This window comes from Lissotriton vulgaris, chromosome 3_1 (genome assembly GCF_964263255.1).
Source record: "Lissotriton vulgaris chromosome 3_1, aLisVul1.2, whole genome shotgun sequence".
In the NCBI taxonomy this organism is placed as follows: Eukaryota; Metazoa; Chordata; class Amphibia; order Caudata; family Salamandridae; genus Lissotriton; species Lissotriton vulgaris.
The window spans coordinates 163360773-163378484 of record NC_141689.1 but is presented as its reverse complement, the minus strand read 5'-3'; the positions used below and the strand labels follow the sequence as shown (position 1 = coordinate 163378484).

Here is a 17712-nt window from a genome sequence, read left to right as displayed (position 1 = left end):
CTGATTGGAAGTATTATAGAGCACAAGCACTGAAGCTCTGGTTGGCAGTGGTTTCACAGAGCACAAGCACGTAGGCTCTGGTTTGCAGGGATGTCGCAGACCAAAAGAACTTAGGCTCTAATTGGCAGTGATGTCACAGAGCACAAGTACTTAGGCTCTGCTTAGCAGGGGTGTCACAGAGCACAAGCACTTAGGCTGTGGTTGGCAGTGTCACAGAGCCCAAGTACTTAGGCTCTGCTTGGCAGGGGTCACCGTGTCACAGAGCACAAGCACTTAGGCTGTGGTTGGCAGTGTCACAGAGCCCAAGTACTTAGGCTCTGCTTGGCAGGGGTGTCACAGAGCACAAGCACCTAGGTTCTGGTTAGCAATGTCACAGAGCACAAGCATTTAGGCTCTGATTGGATGTATCATAGAGCACAAGCACTGAGGCTCTGGTTGGCACTGGTTTCACAGAGCACAAGCACTTAGGCTGTGGTTGGCAGTGTCACAGAGCCCAAGTACTTAGGCTCTGCTTGGCAGGGGTCACCGTGTCACAGAGCACAAGCACTTAGGCTGTGGTTGGCAGTGTCACAGAGCCCAAGTACTTAGGCTCTGCTTGGCAGGGGTGTCACAGAGCACAAGCACCTAGGTTCTGGTTAGCAATGTCACAGAGCACAAGCATTTAGGCTCTGATTGGATGTATCATAGAGCACAAGCACTGAGGCTCTGGTTGGCACTGGTTTCACAGAGCACAAGCACTTAGGTTGTGGTTGGCAGGGATGTCACAGACCACAAGCACTTAGGCTCTGGTTGGCAGTGATGTCACAGAGAACAAGTACTTAGGCTCTGCTTGGCAGTGGTGTCACAGAGCACAATCACCTAGGCTGTGGTTGGCAGTGTCTCAGAGCATAAGCACATAGTCTCTGGTTGTCAGTGGTGTCACAAAGCATTACGAGGTAGGCTCTGGTTGGCAGTGGTGTCACAGAGCAAAAACACTTAGGCTCTGATTGGCAGTGTCACAGAGCACAAACACTTATGCTCTGGTCGGCAGTGGTGTCACAGAGCACAAACACTTACACTCTGGTTGGTAGTGGTGTCACAGAGCACAATCACTTAGGCTCTGGTTGGAAGTGTCACAGAGCACAAGCACTTAGGCTCTGGCTGGCAGTGGTGTCACAGAGCACAAGCACTTAGGCTCTGGCTGGCAGTGGTGTCACAGAGCACAAGCACTTAGGCTCTGGTTGGAAGTGTCACAGAGAACAAGCACGTAGGCTCTGGTTGGCAGTGGTGTCACAGAGCACAAGCACGTAGGCTCTAGCTCCTGCGCTGAGATTTTTAAAAACGCATGTTACGTGACGAGCTGGGCTCGTCATCAGCGTGCGAGGAGGCGACGCCATGACGAGCCCAGCGTGGAAGGGGTTAAAAGTTTATAAACAGATATGGGCTGTTTATTCTTGGTAGTTGAGGTGTGAAAGTAGGTGGCTCCAACATGATCATTGTATTAGAGAGGCCACTGCAAACTGCACTCCCTATGGGAATGAGAGCCAATGATCAGGTTGTGGGTTCTCGTTGGTCTTCAGTCTTAACATTCTCTGGGGTGCCTTGAGGCAAGGTGACTTCAGAGAGAATTTAAATGGCACTTGCATTGCTTGAGAATCAGTGTGCACTGCGACAGAGATACCAGCCTTCTTTTGATAATAGAAGCAGGGTGCATACATTATTCACTGATCTAAGGGTAGCTGTCACAGCTGATGATCAGGGAGACAAGATCTAGGAGAATGACATATTATAAGCCAAATGACACTCATCCAAGCTTTCAAACAAAGATAGTTGATCGTCTCCATCAAACCATGTCATCAACTAGGTGACATGGTATAAATCCAGAGTCCTAATCCATTTACCAACACTATCATTGGCAATCACAGCTCGCAATACTCACGGGTGGCCCCCGGGGGCAGGTGGGGCACTTTGCTTAGGTTCTCGCGGGGGTTAAAATAAAAAAAATTAAAAAAACAAAAACAAACGTACCTTACCAGGTCGCGCACCGCCACCGCTGCTGGAACAGGAAGCATGCATGGTCCCTCTCCTCCAGTAAGCCAATCACAATGCAGCCATGGCAGCGTTGTGCTTGATGCGGACAGTGCCCAGCCGGGTGTCTATAGGGAGGCCCTTTTCTCTATGTAGGCTGCATACAGCGTACATACAGAAAATGTAGAGTGCGCATGACTGGTTTGGTTGGTTCCAGAGGGCCGACCAAACAGTCAGGGCCCACAACAGTGGGCAAGCCAACCCTCCCCAACCTGTCCACCCGCCCAACCCCAACCAGGCATACCCGGCCTTCTGCTTTCTCGCAGCGCAGAGAAAGCAGTGGGGCGACGCTCCTCCCCCTAACAGAGGAGTGGCCCCTGATCAGCGGTTCCATCTGCACATGAAAAAGGAATGTCAAGATGGCACCCAACATGCTAGTTGAGGTGTAGTCCGACTTGCAGCGATCTTCACATCAGCAAGGGCCCAGACCAAGCCAATGATGTACCTTCAAGCTCCAAGCAGTTAATAACTCTTCATTAAGATACCAGTACCTTTGTTGTCTAAGGTCACCAATGTAAAACAGGTGTTCATCATTTAATGCCTTTAACTAGTATTGCTGAATGTCGATGATGCCTGGATCCTGAAGGGTCACAAAGATGCTCACTTATTCCATGAAGACGCAATCAAGTGAGATGTTGCAGTGTGTTCCTACTGTTTAAGAATTACAGGTAAGAAGAGAAGCTCAAGATTTAATAGGTTAATTTAGGTAATATGTACTTGGGTGTAACAAGGAGAATTTCTGATTCCTAATAAATGGACTAAAATGTAATGCTGTAGGTGTTATCCTTCTTCCAGACGTTTAGTATTATTATTATTGTAGTCGTATATAGCGCTTAGCTGCCCATAGGGTTTCCCAGTGCTTAGGTGGAAGACTAAACATATTCATGCGTGGTACTGGAGTTATCCAGGTTTTAGGCACTTCAGCATGAAGTGGAGGATTGCAATAGCCATGTTTTTAGCCTCCTGCGGAAGGCATGTAGGAAGGAACATCATTGAATGGATTCCGACAGAGTGTTCCACAATCTGGGACTTTGTGGTGAGAAGGAGCGGACGCCCATCCGTCCTCGGTTGGCTTTTGGAACTTTAAAAAGAGAGTAATTGCTTGAGCACAGAGTGTGGGAAGGATGATAGAGGGTGACAAGGTTTTGCAGATAATGAGGCCCTGAGCATGAGTGGTCGTCCATACAGCACAGTGCCTTAAACTCAAAGCGCTTGTCCACTGTAAGCCAGTGGAGATCATGATGAAGGCGGGACACAGACCAACAGTCTGGGGGTAGAATTCTGAACCACCTGAAAGCGTCTGATCACTGTCGTATCTGCACCCAGCTATAGGATATTTCCTTAGTACAGCCTGGACGCAACCATGACCTGTATGACAGTTCTCTGGGCTGAGAAGGGAAGTACCCACAGGATCTCTTTAAGCCACCTCATGGTGGCAAAGCATGAGGAGGTCCTTGGTTACTTGGTGCTTCATGAAGAGATTAGAGCCTCAACAGAAACCCCGGTTCTTCACCTTGTGAGTGGGTACACGAGGAGTTCCAAATGAGGAGGGCCAATGTTGGGGCCCCCCAGAGTTGGGGGTTTCTGCCCAGCACCATTAGCTCCGTCTTGTCACCATTCAACTTTAGGGAGTTTGAATGCATCCAAGTGGGGACATGACTGAGGCATGGGTTGAGATGTTCTGAGGAGGTAACCTGTGCAGCCGTTTATTGCGTCTTTGATTGCAGGTGCAGTAGTATTATAGTTTTTTTATAGAGTACTGTTGTGCACGGGGAAGGTCAAGAGATCTCACAGGGTTAACACTTTAAAGAGACAGACTAAAGAGGTAGAAAACGCCTTTGTAAAGTTTGTAGGTGAGTTACTAGGGACTTGTTTTCGTTTTGGGGTTAAACAAGAGTACCTCAAACTAATCTCTTACGTTTCTAAAGAGAGATTGTACTTTTTACCAGAGCTCCAATGATGCATTTTGGTTAGAATGTGGCGTCATCATGTCTGAAAGGTTCACCCGTTTGGTTCTACTTCCATATCCTGGTTATAAAAATACAAAAAATTGTAATTTTAATATAGTTTTGACGGACTGTCGAAGGCCCCTGCAAATCTTCCAATTGGACTGAATGACTTTCAGTCATGTCTGGTGTAAACCATTTGTTTCCAGCAAGGTTCTGGGTTGTGGTTTCAGTAACTTTACTGATATCAGTATGTCTTTAGTTGTAGTCAAGTTATAATGGAACTGAACTGCTATTTGTTCTCCTGTGGAGGTAAACATGTGTTTCCCTGAAAACAAACAGCTTTGATGGGGAAGCAGGCTCAGTGCTGCAGTCCTTGTGGGGCCACTGATGGAGGCCAGCAGGAAGGGACTGAGGGATGAGTGGACAACAAGGGGGCGCGGTGTCTCTCCAGTACTGCTGGCTGGGAGGTACTGTACACCTGGTGGTCAGCAGAGTGGTACAAGGAGTTATGGCAGGCAGGATTGGAGTGAACCCCTGTATTGGGACGAGGTTTGGACCTAGACTTACCAATTCCTGGATGAGTAACTTGAAAGACAGACCTGGGGCTAAGGGCTGGAAAGTAAGAGAGGTTTCTTATGGCCAGAGGGGCAAAAACGGGGTGACAGGGCGCGCAGACAGATGGTAGAAATCTGATGCTGAGGGTGCAGGATCAAGCGATGGATGCCCAGCAGGATATTGAAGAAACATGAACTGCTCCCGTGGAGCTGGAGAGGTGGAGTCACACCCAACAGAAGCACAGGGGAGGGAGAGAGAGAAAGAAAAAGGGAGAGAGAGAGAAAGAAAGAGGGAGAGAAAGAAAGAGGGAGAGAGAGAAAGAACGAGAGAGGAAGAGAGAGAGAAAGAGAAAGAAAGAGGGAGAGAAAGAAAGAGGGTGAGAGAAAACGAGAGAGAGAGGAAGATAGAGAGAAAGAGAGAGATAAAGAAAGAGGGAGAGAAAGAAAGAAAGAGGGAGAGAGAGAAAAAGAGAAAGGGAGAGAAAGAAAGAGGGAGATAAAGAAAGAGGGTGAGAGATAACGAGAGAGAGTGAGGAAGAGAGAGAGGGAGAGAGAGAAAGAGAGAGATAAAAAAGAGGGGGAGAAAGAAAGAGGGCAAGAGAAAACGAGAGAGAGGAGAAGCGAGAGAGAGAAAGAAAGAGGGAGAGAAAGAAAGTAAGAGGGCGAGAGAATACGAGAGAGAGAGGAAGAGAGAGAGAGAGAGAGAAAGAGAGACAGAAAAAGAGAGAGAGAAAGAAAGAGGGCGATAAAGAAAGAGGATGAGAAAAAAATAGAGAGAGAGAGTAGGAAAGAGAGAGAGGGAGAGAGAGAGAATGAGAGAGAAAGAGAGAGAAAGAAAGAGGGAGATAAAGAAAGAGGGCGAGAGAGAGATAGAGAGAGAGAGAGAGAGAAAGAGAGATAAAGAAAGAGGGAGAGAGAAAATGAGAGAGAGAGAGAGAGGAAGAGAGAGATAAAGAAAGAGGGAGAGAAAGAAAGAGGGTGAGAGAGAAAAAGAGAGAGAGAGAGAGCGCAAGAGAGAAGAGTTGGGTGGCCAGAGTAGAATGACAGGAAAGCAAACAACGGGGTTGGTTCACAGCTTTCTACCCACTGGGCCCGATTCACAGAACCACCTTATGACAAAATCCTAAACTTACTACCATTTTGGAATTCACAGAAGGCACTTACTCATTTCGGAATTCACAGAAGTTAGGACTCCTAACTTTAGGACTCCTAAATGCCTTCTGTGAATACCGAAAGTCTTAAAGTTATGATTTTTCTCAATTTAGGACTCCCAAACTGAGGAGAATCCTAACTTTAAGACTTTCCGTATAAACAGAAGGCATTTACGAGTCCTAAAGTTAGGCTCCTAACTTCTGTGAATTCCGAAATGAGTAAGTGCCTTCTGTGAATACCAAAATGAGTAAGTGCCTTCTGTGAATACCAAAATGAGTAAGGGACTTCTGTGAATACCAAAATGGTAGTAAGTTTAGGATTTTGTCTTAAGTTAGTTCTGTGAATCTGGCCCTGTGTCTTTCTTCCCCTCTCTACTCTATCTCTGTGTTTAGATGCCAACCACTTCTATTCGACTGGGCACAGAGTTCTGCATTGACTCCGTCTTGCTCCCTCCTTCACCCTCACAGCTTATCCTACCCTCCTTCTTACACTGTGCAGTCACTGAATGGAAGGGTCCGAGCCGAGCCAGCATTTTGCCTGCATTTACACTCTATATTGAGCCAGAGGGAGTGGTTAAAAATCACAGGGCGCAGCAGAGGTATGGACAATGGAACATATTGTTTAAGCTTCTACTCTCACATCGAGGAAAGAGGCAGGTACTCGAGAGTTGGCGTTTCGGCGCACCATCGCTCCAACTGAGAGCAAGATAACCTAACTTGGGAGTCCGGAACATACAGCGTAGTTTTAATAAAGAATACGGCCGCAAAAGAAACAGGCAACAGGGGCGGCTCTAGGCTCATGGCGGCCCTGGGCAGGGAGAGTAGGTAGGGGGCTCCGGAAGAGGGGGTCCGCGCGGGGCAGAGCGCAGAGGCCAGTGGAGAGAGAGGGCGGGGGGTCAGGGTATTTGGAAGTGGAACAGAGCCGGTGGCTGCCAAATCCCTGCCAGGGGCCACCACGCAAATATGTATCCATCCTCAGAGGGTTATTATATTAAGAATATATATTGGCGTGGTGGCCCCTGGGGTTTGGTGGCCCTGTGCAGGTGCACAGCTTGCACATGCCTAAGGCCGCCCCTGCAGGCAACAAGATATCTACGACATTGCACTGAAGCTCATCCAGAGAAACGGAAAATATTTAACGGATTAGCGTTGATACAGCAATTATACCGTTTCAACTATATCTATGTAGAAGGGGATTACCGTAACAGTTTACCTAAGAGTTAATAAACAAAAAGAGAGCTCCCCCACAAAAAACATCAGCAAGGGATTTCAATGCAATAAATAACCTATACTAACTGCCGAGGTGGCAGTGGCTTCCCAAACAGGCTATCCGGTAGTGGAGCGACACAGCTTCCTACGGCAGGAGAGAGAAAAAACTATAAGAGTGTATCGGGACAGCTTAAAAGTTATTTGTCTTGAAAAAGGTGGTTTTGAGTTAAGATAGTCCAACGAAACGCGTTGACGCCACAGGAGAGTATAAACGAAACAGACAGCTTTAACCCCTTCGATGCAGATGACGGCCCCCAACCGTCATGCACTACAGTGGGCGTGTGCTGATGACAGCCGGGGGCCGTCATAAACCCGCCCACTCGCGTTTCTGCCGCACAGGCGCAGAATCGCGGCCGCGCCCAAGGGGTTAAGAAGGGTGCAAATACAAACCAAGAGTATTGGCCTTTGGGCTTTCTTAATCGATGTACAACATAATTAGATAAATTTTATAGGTCTTTTGAAGAAGTGTGGCTCAAGGGTTAGAGGCGGCAGACCTGGAGCTTGAGTTCGGCCCTGGACCAGGGTTCAATTCCCCGCCTCGGCGGGTCTTGGGCTCAATAATTCCACGGACTCGTTAATTCTCGCTCCGGTGCCTTCTCGACTCACGGGTTCACACTCTGCGACTCTGGGCAATAGCTTGCTTAATCTCCACATCGGCCCCTCGCGGTGGGATGCCTGGCTTTCACCTTGTGGATACCCTGCCGGGGTTATCTCACAGGGGAATACTAGGACGGGTTCCCTAAGCAAGCGCGGAGATGCCCCAGGGTAAGTCATGCGCTATATAAGCTTCATACATTTGCATTTACATTTACATTTACATTTGTCCCGATTATGCAGGTCATAATTATTGTATATTAAATATGCACATGTTGATTCACAAGATAGGAATGTTTTAATGTATATTTTTGCGATAAGTTTTTTAATGTGCTCAGCACACATTGACTAAATATATGTTGTTTTTAAAGGAAAAAAATGTTTGTACTCATTTAAGGATGATCAATAAAGATAAACGTCTTTTTAGAAATGATTTTCTGTTTTACAGTATTCTATACTGGTTGATTGTATTTTGAAATTATTGTACTAGGTAAACATTGAATGCATGAGTTATTATTGTGAGCAAGGGAATTATCTTCTTTTTCTGGGCCTCTACTCTAGACAACAGACATGAGATGCGCTTTAATGGCATTTCGAAAAATCATTAAAAAATGGAGCTTCCATGATCAATGTGTGTAAAACAAGTCTCATAAACATTTCCTTAACTAACTTAGGCTTGCGAGATAATTACCTGGACAGTTAGAAGAAGCACCGACCCCCTGCCCCCACACTTCCACAACCCTTGTATACAATTAAGGCGTTCCTTATCTCGCACTTGTGACCTCTCCCACAATAAGTGCTTAAGGTATGTGCAGAACAAATGGGCGTCTGTACTCAAGTTCTCATGTGGTTTCTGCACTTGCTGGGGCAGTCATGCAGTAGTCCAGGCATGTACGGCTGATGCATCACACACCTGCCCACCTCTGCCACTTGTCCTGCATACTCAAGGAATACGGTGGTTCAGAGGGCACCTAACTGTGCAATTACACCTTGAAGCATATATTACATGGTACGCTCCCAGCCATTGAAAGAAAAAAAATACTGATCATCACTGTGGGGTGCTTAATCTGCCAGTACTTTGCACATCATCATAATCGTCTCCAGTGGTACCCAGTAATTTAGCATCTGCAGGTGAGGAAAGCTAAGTATCCTTCCTGTAATTATAATGGCTGCTTCTTCACCTTTCTGGATGCTGGGTTTGCCTTTCTTGAAGCCTGCAGAAGGAGCTTAGGAGAAGCTGCAGCTCTTCACCGGGGCTCGCTTCACACTAATTCTTTTATCCTCAGATATCAGGCTTCAGAGGGATTTGTAAGCGAGGTAAAACTCGCTGCCTTGTGCTGTGATCAGAGGTAAATGCCTGTGTCTCTCCTTGCTGTCAGTCAAGTGAGTGCACGAAGGGTGACATTCTGCTGGCAGCAGACCAGGCTCTGGGAGCTTAGTCGTCTGAAGTCATCAATATGTCCTTGGCTGTTCTCTCTTCTTTGGCTCAGAGGGTGGGGGGAAATGAAAACCATTTTGCAAACTACTTTATTTTATTGTCTTTGATGTCTGCGCATAATGCACAAGCTCCCTTGCAAGTGCTTCAAAATACCGCACACTTATCAGGGTTGGGGACACAGCTGGGGTGGAAGAAGACATAGGGCCTGATTTCCATCTTGGCGGACGGGTATCTCCGTCCCAATGCCGTTAGATATCCCATCGGGCGAAATATAAATCCCATTATATCCTATGGGATTCATATTTCAGCGGACAGGATATCCGGCACCGTTGTGACGGAGTAACTCGTTCGCCAAGACCTAATCAGGCCCATAGTCTGCAGGAACATGTAGGTAGCCAACTATCATCCAAGTTCATAAGCTCAACAGACTGTCCTTTTCTGTGTTTTACAAAGTTTGTCTCAAGGAGGCAAGTCAGATGGAATAACTTCAAGAGGGATGAGTTTAAAGAGTGGAATGACCTCCCAGCTGAATGGATGTATGTGAGAAATTGGGTTACTGGCTGAGGGAGTGAACCCCTACTCAAGCAGCAATCACAATCCTTGTCAGGGTGAGAAAAAACCCAAATTAACCTGAGCTCAACCCTCTGGTATCTTGGCACAGAGCAGACAGGCTTAACTTAGGGGCAATGTGTAAAGTATTTAAGCAGCACTTCAAACAGTAATAAAGTGAAAACACAACACAAGAAAAATCCCACACCTATTTTGAAAAATAGATTAAAATGTAATAAAGGATTTCAGACCCAAGCAACAAAAATCCAATCAGTAGAACGGAAGGTATGCATTTTAAAGATTTAGATGAAAAGAGCACCAAAAAGCCCAATGTACCACTCGCAGCAATCTGGGCATATGAGGCCATGAGAAAGTCACAAGTTCAGAACAACTGCAAGGGTGCGCAGACAGACACAACAACCATATTAGAACTGCTAAAATCTTACCTACTCAGTCCAAAGTAGAGAGCTGTGGATGGTGCTCCGAGGACGGACCATGGATGGTCTTTGATGTAGAGCAAAGTGCAGGCCTGTCATTACGGATGGCGTCGCAGTAGCACAAAGATCCTGTTGTCGTAGTGAATAGTCAGATCCGTGGCACGAAGCGTGGGGCTGATGAAACTTCACATTGGCAGGCTGTGCAAGTGACAAGGGTTTGGCACTAATGGGCTTGTACGCATTTGCAAAGAGCTCAGAAACTAACTTCAATTCAGCCTCTCTGAGCCCACACCAAGGATCCAAGTCCAGAGGGGCACCACTTGGAGGTTAAGGGCTGGCTGGATCTGGGTGCTTGCTCGGTAGTTGTGAGCCTGTTATGTCTTTGCGGGTCTGAACAGGAGTCCTGCAGACTAGCCCTTGAAGTCACTCTGGAAGTCCTGAGTTCAAAGGCTGGCCCAAATCCCTCTGGTTCAGGCAGGAGGACAGTAGGGCAGCAATCCAGCAAGGCAGCAGTCACTTCATCCATGTTTCACATTTTTATTATTACATGCTTGTAAGTTATCAGCAGTTTTTAGAAAAAAAGCTGTTCCCATTCCTGCGGCTGCTACTCACACCTCATTGTAGCACCAACCTCCCCAGTTGCTAGGTCAGGCCACACACATGATTCTGCAAGGAAGGGAATATGAACTTGCTCCTACAAATCAAGGTAAAACATCCCTGTGAAAAGAAAGCCACAAGACTAAGACTAATTTTCCATTGTTACTAGAGTTCTCTAAAGCAGGGAAGGAAGGACAAATGGGTTCTGGGAAGTGGAGGTTTTCTTTGGTAATTGGTGGGAGTAACTGTGGTATCCAAGGAAATCGGTTAGTTTGAGAGGCAGGTCATCAGACAAGTACTACTACGCCTGGCATGCGTATACATTAACAATGGTACTGCCACAGTTGACCATTTGGGACTGGGAATCATATCATACAACTGGATCCTATTGTTACAGTAAAGACTATGGCTTCAGATTGCATCAGTTTCTCCCTGCCTGAAGCTGTCAAATGAATCAAATCAATTTTATAAGCCTTTCATGGTAGAGCCCACCACACTGAGCCCCATCACACACTCAATCGCACCACATCTAATCACACCGTGCTTCACTACTCCATACTTCACACCTCTACACCATTCTCTACTTAAAACACAACTTTTCACCACACCCATCCACTCCACACCACCCATTATCACCATTAACTTCTTTACTCAATAACACACCCCACTACACTTCTGTGTGTAATACAAGACCCATGTGGTATCAACAAGTAAATTCTCAGGATTCTACTTTTCTTTGAGGGGGTACTTGTTGGGATGTATGTCGTTACAACGCATACTTTTACTCCGCGTACCATTACAACGCGGTATTTACAACGCATACCGCTACAACGCATAGCGCTTTGGGGTGCTGGATAGTGGTAAGTATAATTTACTATTCTAACTCCAGTCCCCGTGGACCCTAGGGAAGGTGTTGGATAGTAAATTAAACTTACCTCTTATCCTAGAGCGCCCCCCAGCGCAATGCGTTGTAACGGTATGCGTTGTAATGCCCGCGTTGTAGTGGTAGTGCGGAGTAAAAAATGCGTTGTAACAGGTGAATACCACTTGTTGAGGAGGTACTTGCTCACCTCAGGAAAGGTAATCTTATGAATTATCATGATAGTTGGGGTGAATTGGTGTGGGCCTATCATGACTTGCATTGCATGAAAAACCGCCCATGCCTTAGTATTTCCTGAGTTGTGATTAGGGAGACTATAAAGTACCATCAGCTTGGACATGTTGATGCTAACCACCACCCTGTCAACACCCATCCTCTACAGCAGGCCATGTGCAAATCACGTGACAAAATAAATAAATAAATAAATAAATAAATAAATAAAAAATCTTTATTTAGATATAAAACAAATATCTTTAAAAGAGAATTTCAGCTTCACATTATTCATAACAATAAAATGGTACAAGCAATCAATTGTTAAAACTGCTCCCCTGAGCTGCGAGTCCATACATAAAACAACCCCATTCACGTGAACTACTATTTAAACCATTGTTAGCATTGTTTGCCCAGTACTTTGGGGTTATTTAAAATACATCGATTAATTTAAAACAGGTAGGGATAAAGCAGTGACAGGCTGTTTTTGTTTAAAATTATGATAAGCACGCTGGATCGGATTTATCAGTCTTATGTTTAAGTCTGTGTTATCTGGGCTCAGTGCTGCAATAATGGCTTGCCTACAGGTCCGAACACCCAGCCGATTGCATTCCCCCCTCAGCCTAAGCCTGCGTTGGAGGTCGAAGGCAGGACAGATGCAGACCACATGCAGTAGCGTTTCTGCTACTTCGCCACACCCTCTGCAAGTTGTGTCCTCCTCCATGCGACGCCAGGGGGGTAAATTTTGCAAGAATCGCCAGTTGCCCATTCTAATAGTGATGAAACTGCGTTTTAAGTACAGTGAATATGGACTGGAAAAGTAAGTGGCAGGGGTTAGCCGATTGTAGGAATTGATAACTGCCCACGCATGGCTTTGTTTTGAAAACAGTGCTTTGTCAGTAATGAGTGATAGCGATCTTACACATTTTTTGATAGCAAGCTTAAATGCAGACTGACTAGGATTGAGGGCCCAGAGGCCATCTGCTGAAATTTGTTGGGTATAGTCCTTAAAAAGTCGACCAAATGTTCCTCCCTTTCTCAGTTATTTCTTGCCAAACTAGGGACTCTAGTGTGCCTGGGTTGGATTGTCGTAGTTTGTGGCAGAGGTTAAGAAATACCCCAATACAGGAAACGTCATAATTCAATAACCCCATCTCTAATCGATCTGTGAAGGGGATGCGGAGTATGGCAAGTGGAGAACCTTTTTATAAATTTTAATAGTGTGCTGATTTAGAGCACTGTTCAGTTTTCCCTTAAAGATCTTTATGCCATACGACAGAGTGGGGCGAATTTTCGCTTTCAAGACTCCCAAAAGAAGAGACAGCGTGGGACCTGAAAGGTTTCTTGAAAGCTTAGTCAATGACACCGCAAGCGTCGTTGCTGTAACCGCAATCTCTTTGCGCTGCTTTATAAGGTTGCCACTGGAGTCCAGGTGGATCCCCAGGTATTTGTACGACTGGCCAATGGCGAGGCTGTTCTATTAAAGGACCATCCGCCACCGGTGTATCGCTTCTTCCCGAATGGGACAACCTGAGTCTTCTTCAGATTGACTTCTCATTGGTTCTTGATCGTGTATTGCAGCAGTGTGTCAAGCAGTCTTTGCAACCCCACGCTGGTGAGGCTAAACAAAGCCAGATCATCGGCGTATAAAAGATTGCTAAAGGCCGTACTTCCTACTTTTGGTGAGTGGCTATTTATGCCGTCCAGGGTACTAGACAAATCAGCAATGAACAGGTTGAATAGGAGGGGGGCAGCACGCATCCCTGCTTGACCCCTCTCGTTGTGAAGATTTTTCGTGAGAGATGCGTGCCGGACCCCAACTTCACTCGAACCCAAGTGCGTGAGTGCAGTTGGATAATTGCATTCAGTAATTTGTCAGGGATTCCCCACTTCCTCAGCTTTTCCCATAGGGCCTCCCTGGGGACCCTGTCAAAAGCGGCTTTAAAGGCGACAAAGCAGCAAAACGCAAACCTAGATGTTAAAAGGGCTTTGTCGACAATGGATGACACCACTAATAGGTTGGTCATGGTCCCCGAGTTGGCAGTGAACCCGGTTTGGTTCATTGGCACCCTATTGTGATCATTTGCCCATTGCCTCAGGTCCTCCAGGCCCTGCGTAATGTTTCGCCTCAATGTCCAACAGGGCTATAAGTCTATAGTTGTTAGGGACAGCTCGCGAGCCTGACTTATAAATCGGATGAATAATTGCACCCCGCCACGAGTCTGGGATTGTTGCGGTTCTCAATGCATAATTAAAAAGATTAGTTAACAATCCAGACCAAAAAGTTATGTCCGATTTAAACAAGTTTTGTGGGAGGCCGTTAGGACCTAGCGCTCCATCTTGTCTAGCCTTTGTAACGGCTGTGATAACCCTGTGTTCGGTCACCTGATGTGCCTCGTCAGAGAGTGGTGTTGGGTCGATGGGAGTGCGCCCTTTAATTCCAAGACCGGGACCCGATTCTAAAGGCAATCCCTGTCCTGCTGGATCTTGGTGGACTTGTGACTTGAAATGATCCGTAAGTGCTCAACCTTTTACATGGTGGGATATGACTGGCTACTGGTGTTGGCAGAGGTGTGGATACCACCATCTCACTCGCAGTATTCCTTCCTCTACCATGTTTTATATTTGGTGATTGGGTAGTAATGACTTTAGGGAGGCTTCTACCACCCGGTATCATGGTTAAACTCTAAGCCAAGGATTTGAAAGCCATTGCCGTCATTCTGTGTTATACAAACAAACATAAATATAGCAATATCTCAATGAGCTGAGTCTTCAAGGAAGGGGAAGTTGAGTGTTTCTGATGCTTGAGCTCAGTAAGGCTGAAACAATGTTCGAAAGGTGATTATGTATAGTGTGCAGGTGATCTCAAGGAGGCATTTTACTTGCAGGTAGTATGATGGGGGATTAACATTCTCGAAGTGGGGATAGTTAAGACGTATATGCCTGGAGGGTGTGGTCTGGGGGCTATCAAGGTGGATCCTGCACAAACTTCTCTTGTTAGGTCTGGAGTACGTTTTGCTCAACAACAAAAAAAGTGAGAATGAGCAAAGCCACCTGGGAACGTGGGAAACTCGCTGGTGACTACTGAGGATGAGAAGACTGGTGTATATGAGGGAATAGGCTGATTGGAGAAGCCTCGATGGCTGTTGAGACGAAGGCCGTCGCAACCCGAATTTTCGAGACGCCAACAGTGATAGGGGAACAGCGAAGGGAAGATCTAGTGAGAGTTATGACAGCTTGGCCGTTGGGCCAGGAGGTGAGGGGAGCCAAAGCTGATCAGGGGCACAGGAAGGGGATGAAAGGGTTTATTCCCCGTGCCCTACTCCACCGCCAGAACTGTTGGGTGACACTTAAGGTTATGCCTGGAACAAATCGTAGAGCCTCTCCACTTCAAAATTATCTGTATGGAATCACCACCTTCAAGTTGCATGTGTGGTATCTGCTTGTGTGTCACTAAGCCATTAATGATTATCATTCTGGAATCATAGTAATATGACATAATAACTGCTGCTCCTATCTCTACATCATTAGAGGATTTATAGCATTTGGTCATAGCAATCCTGCCCTCTTCACAAATCCCCTCCAAATCAGTGAGTAGAGGCATAAACAGAGCTTTTTCAGGATTCCATATCAATAAATTTGAAGTTGATATAAAAGTAGGGAAGGGTCATAATTTTTTAACATTGCCGCTCTGCCCAATAGGGATGGGGGCAACAGGAATGAGTATGCTAAGTCTATTTGCAGCCTTTCTATCTTAGGTATTATATCTCGCTCCCACACATAGATTTGTTCCCTTTGCTATGTATTCTTAAAGGGGCTTATTTACAATGAAATGCCAGAGTGCAGAGCTGCTAAAAATCTGGCAGCGCTGTGCTGCGACATTTCCAACATGCAGGGACGCACCCTACTTCAAACAATACAGCGCACCCCAATGTTTTCTCTAGCACTGGTGCTAGAATTAGCTGCCTAGCACCAACGCAGGCTCCCTTGCACCATAGTGCAAGGGTGCCTATGTTGCAGGGAATGATTGTTTATGTAAAGGAAGGTGTCCCTTCCTGCACATAAACAATCCATTATGGGGATTTGTTACTCCTGTGTGTGCTGCAGAATGCAGCTAACATAGAAATAGCAAATCGTCACTAGATGTAGAAGGTAGCAGACACGCTTAGAGAAACCCTACTATTCATCGATTGATGATACTGCAAAAGTGGCTGCTACACAAACACCTCCTGTCATGTCCTGTCTCCTTTTGACAATAACTCTTCCCTCCCTTGACTCACGTACTTTTCGGCAGATGACCCAACCCAAGGGATAAAAGGCCTTTGGTGAAACTGTATCTTGAGGAGTAAGACCCTGATCAAGAGGCTGCTATTTTAGTCTTGCCAGCAGTAGGTTTTGAGGTAGCTAGTTTGGGGATCAGCACCCATTTTGAGGCTACCATTTTAGGTAACTTTGCACCCTTTACCAAAATAACATGCCAATTGACTCCCCCCTTATGGGGCTTATATGTTGGCTTCACTCTGTTATTTACCGGCAATTTTCGTAGAAGACCAATTGGTCTTAATAATCCAAGAATTTCAATGTGGATAAAACAAGTACGTTTATTCCAAAGGTTTCAACCACAGAGGGAGCGCCTCATCAGCCCGGAGTCCGACAAGCAACTGACCAAGTCCATCGAACCCCTGATTTCAGAAGGCTCCCCACAATCAAAGCAATACATTCTATGCCAAGCAATACATTCTATGCATGACCTGTGAATACATTCCAAACAACACCAATTACATAATCACTACATTTATGCAGTATTACATCTTCTGTAAAAGGGTAGGGAACTACTCATGTGTAGGAAATTGGGTTAGTGGATGTGGGAGGTGAAGCCCTACTCAAGCAGCAACCATTATTCTTGTCAGAGTGAAGTCACATGCAAACCTGAAAAAAACCTGTGCTGAACTCTGGTAGCTTGGCACAAAAGCAATCAGGCTTTACTTAGAGGCAGTGTGTAAAGTATTCATGCAGCACTTCAGATAGTAACCCAGCACACAAAAAATACAGTAACATTTAAAAATTATTTGATAACAAAATAACAAAAATACAATCGGTAGAAATGGAGATATGCCGTTTTTAAGATTTAAGCGAGAACATTGGCTAAAAACTCCAAGCACCAACTGTGGTTATCTGGTCGCGCCGGACCGGCTCAAAGTGAGAGGTTCAGGCTGACCATGATGGAGCGTGGGCTGGATACACAGACCAATTTAGGCCCTCTAAATAAAGTACCTTAAATCCTGGTCGCTGACTGTTGCGAGATCTTACGCCAAAGAGGCATCACGCAGCGGTGGTTCTGATAAAGCTGCATGGGTGCGATGCGCGGTCCTGTATCGTCATCGAGGATGCTGTCGATGGGAGGGGAGAACGATGGATTGGGTTGTGGCCCTGAGTATGTACCAGTGGTTGAGATTAATTCCAACATTCAATTCATCACTTTTTTGTGTACTTTAGTGTGTCACTCTAAATTGGATGGGTATGTCCAGACGTATGTACAGTGTGTAACTGGAACTAAGCTGTACAGATAATACACAAGAAATCTCAGTGTTTCTCTAGTTTTCAGAAGCAGCCCAGCCTTGTACAAAGGACTGTTTTGAGCAGAACACTCACCTTTGTGCTGTTTCCTCCCCTCAGAATTCGTTGTTGAGATTGCTGTCAGCCAAAGAGCGGGAAAAAGCACGGACTGCCTTCTCGTTGCTCGACCAGGACAACGACGGACTCATCAGCGGTGGCGAGTGCAGGAGAGCCCAGGCTGCGTGGTTCCGGAAGCACCCCAAGGAGGCCCCATCCTGCAATGTCAGGTACCTGATCCCTTTCTGAAGAGTCTCTTTATTGATGTACCTGTGGAAACCTATCCACTGTCTTTAATGATGCCTCTCTCTATATAAACAAAACTCCCAGAATCTATCCCATGTGAGTTTATGGAAAGGAAATATCATTTACAAGTAACTTTAAAGAGTGGTTTGTGTGCTCTC

The 17712-nt window shown here is 46.0% G+C and overlaps 1 protein-coding gene across 2 annotated transcripts in view; it reads left to right on the top strand.

The window, feature by feature from the left end:
- The window catches only part of PHF24 (PHD finger protein 24), a 528118-nt gene that overhangs the window by 473980 nt on the left and 36426 nt on the right, over positions 1–17712 (top strand). For both annotated transcript variants that reach the window (XM_086960262.1, XM_086960261.1), the window contains exon 6: positions 17372–17538. In XM_086960262.1, the coding sequence (XP_086816388.1) occupies positions 17372–17538 (167 nt within the window). The remainder of the gene's footprint in view (positions 1–17371; positions 17539–17712) is intronic.